Source organism: Centroberyx gerrardi, chromosome 9, assembly GCF_048128805.1.
Source record: "Centroberyx gerrardi isolate f3 chromosome 9, fCenGer3.hap1.cur.20231027, whole genome shotgun sequence".
Taxonomy (NCBI): domain Eukaryota; kingdom Metazoa; phylum Chordata; class Actinopteri; order Beryciformes; family Berycidae; genus Centroberyx; species Centroberyx gerrardi.
Window position 1 is genome coordinate 4,739,898 of NC_136005.1, and position 10,543 is coordinate 4,750,440.

At 44.1% G+C, this 10,543-nt stretch overlaps 2 protein-coding genes across 2 annotated transcripts in view; one reads left to right on the forward strand and one right to left on the reverse strand.

Annotated features, from left to right (window-relative positions):
* The window catches only part of camsap2a (calmodulin regulated spectrin-associated protein family, member 2a), a 77,266-nt gene extending 76,672 nt beyond the window's left edge, over nt 1-594 (reverse strand). Inside the window, exon 1 of the mRNA XM_078285704.1 lies at nt 58-594. Coding sequence (XP_078141830.1) covers nt 58-196 — 139 coding nt within the window. The 5' untranslated portion in view covers nt 197-594. The remainder of the gene's footprint in view (nt 1-57) is intronic.
* Nucleotides 595-1,815: 1,221 nt separating this feature from the next.
* ddx59 (DEAD (Asp-Glu-Ala-Asp) box polypeptide 59) lies at nt 1,816-10,287 on the forward strand. Its single transcript, XM_071925587.2, has 8 exons — nt 1,816-1,845; nt 2,422-3,314; nt 4,814-4,996; nt 5,120-5,209; nt 5,699-5,950; nt 7,479-7,631; nt 8,416-8,544; nt 9,944-10,287. The coding sequence occupies exons 2-8, from the start codon at nt 2,442-2,444 to the stop codon at nt 10,202-10,204; spliced, it is 1,941 nt and encodes a 646-aa protein (XP_071781688.2). The 5' UTR covers nt 1,816-1,845; nt 2,422-2,441; the 3' UTR covers nt 10,205-10,287.
* Nucleotides 10,288-10,543: the final 256 nt, after the last annotated feature.

The following is a 10,543-nucleotide window of genomic DNA, read 5'->3' on the forward strand; positions in this document are numbered from 1 at the left end:
CTAATGAATATGCATGCATTGTGCAGAGAACTATGCAGGCACAGTAAAACCACCTACCTGTCCCATAAGCTTTGGCCACGAGCCATGTGAGGCTGCAACAGATCTTGGCTCGGGAGAAGTCATAGTGGTCGAAGGACTTTATTGCTGGAGCAACGAAGGTCTTTTTAAAATCCCTGACGTCCTGAACTTCACCCATATTTCCCTCCCTGAATTGTCTTCTGAAACCCTATGAAGCGACAGAAAACGGGGGCATCCCACTACAGGAATCCCATGCAAAAAAAAATAAACGACTGTGGAATGTGGGGATGCGGCGCCTTTCTGTTTCCTATTCACAATTCATTCAGTGAAAATTGTGTTTGAATTGTTGACTGCGACTATTCGTCCTGTTCCTTCTCGCTGCCACAATGACTCGCTGCTCTTGGTATTTTTTCATCCATTCTGCTCTCTACCAGTTGAAATGGGCTCCGTCGGAAGAGCTGTCAAGCTTTCCCTGGATTTCACAGGAAAACCTTCCCTTCAGCTGGAAGGAGAACAGAAATATTTCCATTCTTTGGATCCTCCAGACGCAGAAGGCTTCTCCCTTTCATGTCCATGTATTCCTGTGAGTCTGTGTGTTTTTGTATTCCCTCCTCTATTCAATCTCTCGGTGCCTTGGTGCGGTTTTCCTGCCGCACTGTGGCTCTCCCAAGCGCTGCTGCGGCTGTATTGCGCATGCGCGGAATACCCAGCCAATTTCTGCACCACGTCTGCTGCCTTCATGTGCTGTCGGAAATATCAAAATTATGATTTGAGCGCACTCGACCGGCCCGATAATCGAAATGTTCTATCCGTGTTGCATTTTATCATTATATGTTATTCTTTGGCATTCTGTGCAAATCATTAGTGGTGCATCCAGGTATAATTTAACAGTTTTGTGGTATAATTTAATAAAGGCCCTGTCAATGTAAAGTTTTGTGGAAATGAACGACAAAATCTACTATTGTTACAGTATTCATTTTGTTCTTATTCCTGATGTTGTGGTGAAAGCTGTTAAAACAGTTTACGGTCTAGGGAAAATGTCTGTAATAAGAAACAATGTAGTGGTGTGTTGGGTAGAATTCAAGAATTCCAATGCATTTTATGTAAATGGCAAACTTGAAACTTGAAACTATCAAAACTCTGTGACCTATGGTTTTCACTGGCTTAACTGTGGCGTAACCACACAATAAAACATTAATTATATTATTATTAATTATAACATTATCACGCAATAACACCTGGGCTGCTTTACAGTTGTAATGCCATGGGTAGCTTCTTAACAGCTTGCACTGACAAAACCTGTTAATTATTCCAGCCTTCCCCAAATTGATTCATGCACCCACAGGGAGTAGGGCTATTTACAGCGTTCCAGTTCCAGAGGAGCACTTGAAGGCAGCACGAAAAGAGGGCAGCATGCATGTCATTAGCGACAAAACAAAGCTGAAAGTACATTTTATGAATTGGATGACACGAGTCCACATGATCTTCATTAGATAGAGCTGACGGATTAAGTAATTCTTCATATCTCTATTCCAGACTGTTGTAAACACAGGCTGGACACAACCCATTGTAGTTCCCCACCCACACTAAACACACACTGTGCTACTGTATGGACACAGATAGAAGCTTTTCCATTCATATAAAGCTAAATAGACTCTTCGTCTTAAGAAGAGAACGAGAGGTTGAATTCATAGAAATGTTTCAGTCAATACCGGTCTTATATTCAAGCGGATATTCTATAAAAAACTACACTTCCCGACGTGCAAAGAAAAATTGCGTCATCAGTCTGCGTCGGTGATTGTTTTGAGTGGATGGAAGCAGTAGAAGGTAACGTAACGCGCTGCAATGAATGACAAAAAAACGTCATTTTCAAGTAAAGTCTAATTGTTTACCTGTTACTATGCACCTGAGATACATCTAGGCACTTATCAGTTAGCTATATTTGATAAGAACATTTTCAAACACGGTAATGTCTGGCTTGACAATATGCAGGAAAATGTGAGAGCCGTTGACTTGGCAGTTGATTTCTATGAGACTGCAAAGGATTGTTTTCTTCTTCGGTAAAACTATAATTTCGCCTCTGCGAGATTGTAGAGCTGAAACCTTAGGTTCCGGAAGTAACTACATTCCTCGGTATTTTAACGTTTAAACCGTGCGACGTGTACTTACCATGAACTATCAGATTGTGAAACCACTATGTATGTTCCCGTAAAAATCATCAGTCAATCTAATTTCAGTTTTGCTGTTGAGTAATTGCCTTTCATTCCCGAGTTCCTTGTGAAATACAACACTACCCACAAGCTACAGTGAGTTCCCATGATGCCGCTGTTCCCATAGAAACGCCAACTACTCCATGGTTTTTACATTACATCGTTGCTGACATCTGTTTTCCTGTTTTCACAGCATAATAAAAAAACAAAAACATGTTTATGCCAAGAGCCCTGAAAGTGAAGAGACCTGCCGGGGGCTCAGGCCAAGTTTTGAAGAAGAAGAGCAAGGTGGGTCAGGAGGAGAGGAGCAGCGAAGAGGGTCCAGAGAAACCTGTTCAGAGCTCTGCTGCAACTCCCACAGAGGGGGAGGAGGCAGCTGAAGACACCAAAACACAGGAAGAGACGATACAAGCGGATGGAGACTCTGCAACTGTGAAAGAGAGCCTGCTACGTGAAGACCGGCAGGGGTCTTCTTCAGGTGGTAGTGAGGAGGAGGAGGAGGAGGAGGAGGAACCTGTCAAATCATTCAGAAAGAGCCAGAGATGGCCGGAGCCGGGGGAGCCCGTCTGTGTGATGTGCGGCCGCTATGGCGAGTACATCTGCGACAGCACCGACAACGACGTTTGCAGCCTTGAATGCAAGGCCAGCCACTTGGCCCAAATGGGTTTGGGGACTGGGGCGGACGCGTTCAACCGTGAACACACAGCTGGACATGACACGACTCCGCAACCTCAACAGCCAGCTGTCAACACAGGTGCTGCTGGTAAACTTGAAACGGGCTATTCCTACAAAGAAGATCCGTTCATATCTGGTCTAACAGAGGAGCAGGTGAAGCGGGTTAAGCGGGAGCTCGGCATCGACGCCCAGGGGAGAGACGCCAGAAGACCCATCATTGAGTTTGAGCACTGCGGCTTCCCCGCCACCCTGAGCGGCAACCTGAAGAAGGCCGGCTACGAGGCGCCCACGCCGGTCCAGATGCAGATGGTTCCTGTGGGTCTGACGGGCCGGGACGTGATCGCCAGCGCCGACACGGGCTCAGGGAAGACCGTGGCCTTCCTGCTGCCGGTGGTAGTGAGGGCACTGGAGGTACAGTACAGAGACATCAGATTCCTTTTTTTTATCCTTTATCTAGGGAGGGTTTGGTTGAGATGGTAACATTACAAACAAGCGTGATCTCTGGTTATTATGAGGCAAGTATAAGTACTTTAGTTTGGCTGCTGTCATTCTTGGTAATCCTATGAAATGTTTTAAAACATTTGAAAAGCCAAGAATAGGGATCCAAAAAAACAATCTACAAACATTGAAGAGATTTTGTTATTTCTTCCCAGGTGTGAAATAAAGGTGAAGACACACTGCCAGGGAAAACACATTTTTAGGGGAAACAAATTTTGGCACAACACTGGCAACCTGCAAGTTACACGCCCACTTTTCTTTACACTACAGCAGCCAGATTTCTGCTGATGCCTGATGATGTGCAGCTAAGGGCTTGTGTGTGTATTCAAGTCTCTATACCACTTGGGGAAAATGACACACACCGAAGCAACTGAGCTCCTCTTTAGCCGTGAGGATCCAGTGATCAGTCAGGCATATTGCTGCTGGACAGAAACCAAAAACATGTGCACACCCCCAGGAATGGAGGTGGAGGGTATAAATAAAAGACAAGAACCATCGTTTTTATCAGAAATGCCTGGCGATGGGTTTAAAGACACACACACACACACACACACACTTTTTGCTGGAGCGCACATTCTGTCCTGGTATTGGACCAGTAAAGTAAAGTTTGTGGGGACAGTCCAGTTTTTAGCCCAATTCCATCCTCTGGCTCTCTTCCCATGAAACAAAAGCAGTGAGTAATTCATAGGCAGAGGACTATTTTTATCTGCGGCCAGGCTGCAACCTCAACTTTCAGGGAACAGGAAGTTTACTTATGTTGAGGGAAAATAGAATTGAACTTTGAACTAAAGTCAACTTTTCAAAACATGGAATGAAGCAGACTTTTTTTTTTATTTTTTTTTTTACCTGTATTGAGTGTTACGCTGCACCCAAAGCCATTTACAGTGTCTGGCAAGTTGTTGACAAAATGCTGCTTTACTTAGACTCTCGCCTTGCTCATGTATGTCTTGTGATCTGTTGCTGACTGTTGAAGCCTTTTACTTAATATCTGGATCTCTGAAACAATAAACAACATATCTTCATCCATCTTAGGAGCCTAGGCTGGCATCATCTCTTAAAAAACGCAGACAGCCTTTCATGTCGTTTTTTTTTAACCTTTTTATTTCTTTTGTAGTTGCTTATTTTATTCCTTTTTACCTCTGCCAATTAAGTTGGAAGGAGGTTATGTTTTCGCCCCTGTTTTTCTGTTTGTTGGCAAGATATCTCAGAAGTTACGCACAGATTTGGCTGAAACTTGGTGGACAGAACCTTGGGCACAGGATCAGTTGATGCTGTGTTCATGAGCTGGTGGGAAAGTGTAACATCCAGGACTTCAAAGTCTGCTGCTAAACGGCATTACATTCACAAAACTGCTGTTCGATCTAAATCTCACCGATTGTGTTGATATGCTGTATCCCTCTCTTTTCTCCCAGAAACCCACTGACGGTGTGTGCAGCCCTGCGGCTCTCATCCTGACCCCCACCAGGGAGCTGGCCATCCAGATAGAGCGGCAGGCCCAGGAGCTGGTGATGGGCCTCCCCAACATGAGGACCGCCCTGCTGGTGGGCGGCATGCCGCTTCCCCCGCAGCTCCACCGCCTCAAACGCAGCATCCAAGTACAAACGCTCATTTTTAAGTGATTTTTTTTCTCTCCCTCCAATCAAAACAACTGTCTGACAAACTAATTTCAACATTCGACCTCCTAGGTCATCGTTAAGTTATTCTTTATCTCCCTTTAGATCGTCATTGCCACCCCCGGACGACTCCTTGAGATCTTGAAGCAGAAGGCGGTGCAGCTGGACAAAGTGAAGGTTGTGGTGGTTGATGAGGTATGAGAATCACTTTCACTAATTTCCTTGTAATTCATCACTTATGGTATCAGGGTTCCTCCCATTGTCTTGAAAATTATTAAATGTTTATGCATTTGAGGAAAAACAAGGCCTTAAAGGATTTTGAAAATGAACGGATGGCCTCGAAAATAATTTTTTTTTAAATTAAAATATAGCACCCAAATTCATCAATATGCCTCAGCTCTTGGGATCTCTCTCCATCCTAGGATCAACATTTTACACACAGGATACATACAGGAATTTGTCTTGGTGCAGTCACATCGTCGTCTATACATATTTCTTTATATATACATTTATACATTCAGTAATCAAATCCAGTCGGATAGGATAGGATATTATTGATGCCCGAGGGGAAATTGCAGTTTAAATAAAAAGAGAGAATACAAGAATGCAAAAACAGGTCCAGAAAGTATATAAGTATACGGGTATGTGGGTCATATAATAATGTCAGTGTGGTGTGTTGTGTAGGCCGACACCATGTTGAAGATGGGCTTCCAGCAGCAGGTCCTGGAGGTTCTGGAGGAAGTCCCCGAGCAGCACCAGACCCTGCTGACGTCCGCCACCATCCCGACCGGGACGGAGCAGCTGGCGGCCCGGCTGACCCGCGACCCCGTCCGCATCGCCATCGGAGAGAAGAACCAGCCCTGCGCCAACGTCAGGCAGATCCTGCTGTGGGTGGAGGAGCCCTCCAAGAAGAAGAAGCTGTTTGAGATTCTCAATGTGAGTTAGAGAATTATTGTTTTGTTTTTAAACCTTGATTTAGCCAGGGAAGGTTTGCACAGGCACGCATCGTCTGTTTTTTCAGCAACACCCTGGTTCACACTCATTCAGTTAGATATTTGGGCAGCAGGGTGGTGTAGTGAAGTTCCCGGTTCAAGCCCCCTTATCAGCAAGCACTCGCTCTGCTGAAGTGTCTTTGAGCAAGACACTGAATCTACCAGTTCTACAGGGGGTCAGAGCTGAAAGAGAATTCCACAATGTCAATCAATTAAAATACTAAAGGAATAGTTCACCCCAAAATGAAAATTCAGTCATTACCTACTCATCTCCATATCAGTCAAAACTCTTAAAATGCATAGGACCACCAAACACACAAGTCAGCCCCTGTAGATCCAGCTCCGCCATCTCCAAAAACTGTTTAAGTTAACAGGACCATCTTTTACAGCTCCAAAAAAAAGCAGAACGTTAACAGTCGCACGCCCGGTTGATGGACACTATGCTTTTTTTTGGAGGTGTGAAAAGATGGCCTTGTTAACTTCAATAGTTTAAGATAAGGCTGAGATAGACCTATGGGGGCTAATTCACTGTGTGTGTGTGTGTGTGTGGGTCTGTCTTCAATGGAGTTTCAGCTGACATGGGGGTGAGTAGATAATGAGGGAATTCTCATTTTAGGGTGAACTGTTCCTTTTGAATTCGTACCTGAGAGCTGCCCAGTATAACCAGTCTTCCACTCTTGGACACTGCACGTGTGTGTGTCGGATTTTCCCAGTGACGATTGCAACCGTCCGCTCTCTGGTTATGTCACAAGTTTGCTTCTCACCATTAGGCTACCACCACCCATATGGGCCATATAAGCAGTTTTTGTTTCAGATCAAGACTAATTGTTCTCTGTGGAGAATAAGGAAGTACAGGTAGAGACAAACACAAAAAGCAGCTCTTCCATCTCAATGTGAGTTTCTAGCAGAGTTATCGCTCAGCATCTCCATGTGCATTGGAACTGTATTAACTGCCTGTTAGAGTTGGGAATTCCAGACGTGCCAAAGACCAGTCTCCCCACTACACCATATTTAGACAGCCGTTACTGCAGCCCAGCCCCCCCCCCCCCCCCCCCACCGTCTGGAGGAAATGGGTGGGCCCTGAGCCATGGCCCCGCTCCAGGAATCTGAGTAATGGCTCGCACCATTTATACAGGGCAGGACAGGAAGGGTCTGCTTTCATCAACCCAGCGGTTAAGTGTTGTTAGATCATTGTTTGAGTAACGGACTTGTTTTACTGTACAGAGGGAATATTGGCTCTCTCTTTGGAGGATTTTTAAAAGATGCTTACCTCTGATTCTGTCCAAAAGTTAGGAAATCAACCTCTGGCACACACACACACAGGACTACAAATCACATAAAAAAGGCAAAGATTCACCATAAATCACAGGCAAAGCATAAGCAAACCTAGTGAACAAGATCAGTATATAAAAATGTTTAAAGATGACCTCTCTCCACTCCCCACACCTGCGTTTTTCCTTGTGCTCTCCCAGGACAGTAAGCTGTACCAGCCTCCGGTGGTGGTGTTTGTGGACTGTAAACTGGGGGCGGACCTGCTGTGCGAGGCGGTCGCCAAGGTGACGGGCCTCGACACCGTGGCCATCCACTCCGACAAGAGCCAGTGGGAACGCAACCGCATCCTCAGGGTGAGGCCAGTGGCAACCAGGACAGGGACAGTAAAGTGGGTGGAATAGCAATGTGCCCATGTCTGGTATCCAAGAGCATCGCTCCTGAATTACTGGTGAAGACAACAGACACCTAGAGCTGAGACTTAATACAATGCTGTTTTTGTGTGTTATAAAATTATATGCAGAAGGATACTGTTTCATTATTTTCACTTTCAAAGAACATTTTAATACAAAAACTGTTTGGGTAGGAGCGCTTCCTGGACTCAAAATGAAGTTTGTTTGAGGTGCTCTTTGGATAGGGATACATGTAGATACAAAAATACAAAAAAACTCCAAGGCACTCTCTTTAAACCAATTAAAATGCCTTTATTGTCATGGCATGGTCATATTAAACTTTAAACTTTTGTTTTTAAAGTCTAATATGACCATGCCGTGACAATAAAGGCATTTTAATTGGTTTAAAGAGAGTGCCTTGAACATTGCCTTGAACATTTTAATACAGTTTAAAACCTAAAAGACAGAAGAAAGACTATTTTATTTCACTTTTTTTTTAAAGAATTTGGTAGACATTTTAATTTTATCCATGTATTTTTTAACCCTGGTGTTAATGCCATTGAACTCCACAGGGCCAAGTACCATGGCAAATAAAAATATCAATGAATGTAGTCATGACACTACTGGGTATTGGTGAGTTGCTGGAGTATGGACACACTAACTGTGAAAAACGAGTCCATCCTTGGTCATGTATGGGTCTGACCATGCCTGATGATTTAATATCTGTGTTGTGTTGTTGTGTCCTCAGGGTCTGCTGGAGGGAGACTTTGAGGTGGTGGTCAGTACAGGAGTGCTGGGCAGAGGGCTGGACCTGGTCAACGTCAAACTGGTGGTCAACTTCGACATGCCGTCCAGCATGGATGAGTACGTCCATCAGGTTAGTGGGCAAAAAACTTTGTTTGTGTCCTGTAGAGTACATTTAATCATACTTAACGTGCCAATTCCAGTAAATGCACAGGACCTGGTCTTGATGACATTGGCGGAACTGTAACTATATCTTGTGCTATGTAGGGTGAACGCCTATGTATAAACCTATGTTAGAGGAAAAGAGGGTGGAGGAGGGAGGGTTTGTCAAGTGGGTCTCTCTCTCCAATCACAGATGTTTCATTGACAAGCTTTGTGTGGGAAATACCTGAAGCTGTTTTAGCTACATGGCTGTGCTTGTGTCCTGTTACAAAGACTTCTTCAGCGTCGTGTGACGTTACAGCTAAACATGGATTGTGTTGCCGTTTGCTAATATGCTAATCTTGCTTTTAATCTTTTTTGCTCTTAGCAGCCAACTACTATGTCTTTATTCTCTACACAGGAGAAGCACGCAGCTTAATATGGCCACTGTCTTGGTTTCATTTAATTAGGGTCACGACACATCCAGAAGGCTCTGTAGGAAATTCCGGCACCTTAGAACCAACTCGCTGAAAAGTGATCAGACCTATACTCACCTATGCCTATAATTACCTACACACCTAGCAATACCCAGACAATGCACCTACACTTAAGCTTACACTTATCCCTCTTAACCTCACTCAATAATGTACAACCTCACCATGCTTGTTAGTCTCCTAAACATTGAATGGCATAATGGCATATTACAGTTTCAGTTTCAACAATTAATAATCATTGAATATTATCATTTACAACTTTGATACTTTTTATTGAACCTTTATTTCTCCAGGTTTGTCCCACTGAGATGAAGTATCTCTGTTATGAGGCAGGCCTGGCCAAGCCAGCAGCAGCTCATTTACATACAGACAGAACAACAATAAATACATTTCAAAATAAGCAATAGACAGTGACTAATAGTCAGTTTCAGAAGCTCATTTTGCATCTTCAACTCATATTGCTCTCATACATAGAGTAATATCCTAAAACTTCAGACTATTATTGTCTCTCACTGTAATTGGAAAGCTCTGGTAAATATCTAATACCTTCTTGTCTGTCATAGTTCAATTAGGGCTGCAATTAATTGTGTATAAGTGGATACTGCAGTTTTAGTTTCCACAATTAATAATCTTGAAATATTGGCATATCTGCAGTTTCACCTAGAATGCCTGCTGAATATAGTGAAGAGGAGTATCAGAGTCAGAAAATGTACAGTACATTATGAACCAGTCAAAACCTGCAGTTCCCAGCAAAAACATTGTCCAAGGCGTTCTGTCTCGTTGCAAAAAATGCAGCGCTACCCTTCTGTTTTTGTATAATCAGGATTATAATTTCAGCTGTAATCGTTAAACCCTGCCTGTAACCCCTCTCTTCTCCTCTCGTCTCTTCCTCTCCAGGTGGGCCGGGCGGGTCGGCTGGGCCATAGAGGGACGGCCATCACCTTCCTCAACAACAACAACAAGCGTCTGTTCCTGGAGGTGGTGAAGCGGGTGAAGCCCACGGGCTCCATCCTGCCCCCCCAGCTCCTCAACTCGCCCCACCTGCACGAGCAGCAGCGGAGGGACAGGCAGAAAGCCAGGCCGGGGCCCGAGGACACCCTGGTCACCACCAACAACCTCATAGACATCATCAGGAAACACGACCGCCGCAAGAAATGACACTGTTCTGTCGCCGCTGTGTATTTATTGTGTAAATGTTAAGCTTGTTTATTGTTTTGATAAATAAAGAAAAATAACTTTAATTTGGTGTATTTCCATACCTTGTCTTGATCTATTCTAAAATGTTCTATATCTGTTTGAAAAAAAAATGGCTACCTGAAGTTCATCTTTCAGTTTATTTCATTATATCTTGGGGCAGCAGGGTGGCCTAGTGTTTAAAGAGACAGTCCCAGGATGCTGCTCTCTAACTGACCGTGACCTCTGACCTCTCTGTGGGCAAGAGAAAGCACAATTTCCCAGTGGGTATCAATGAAAGTATCGCATCACATAAATACCAGA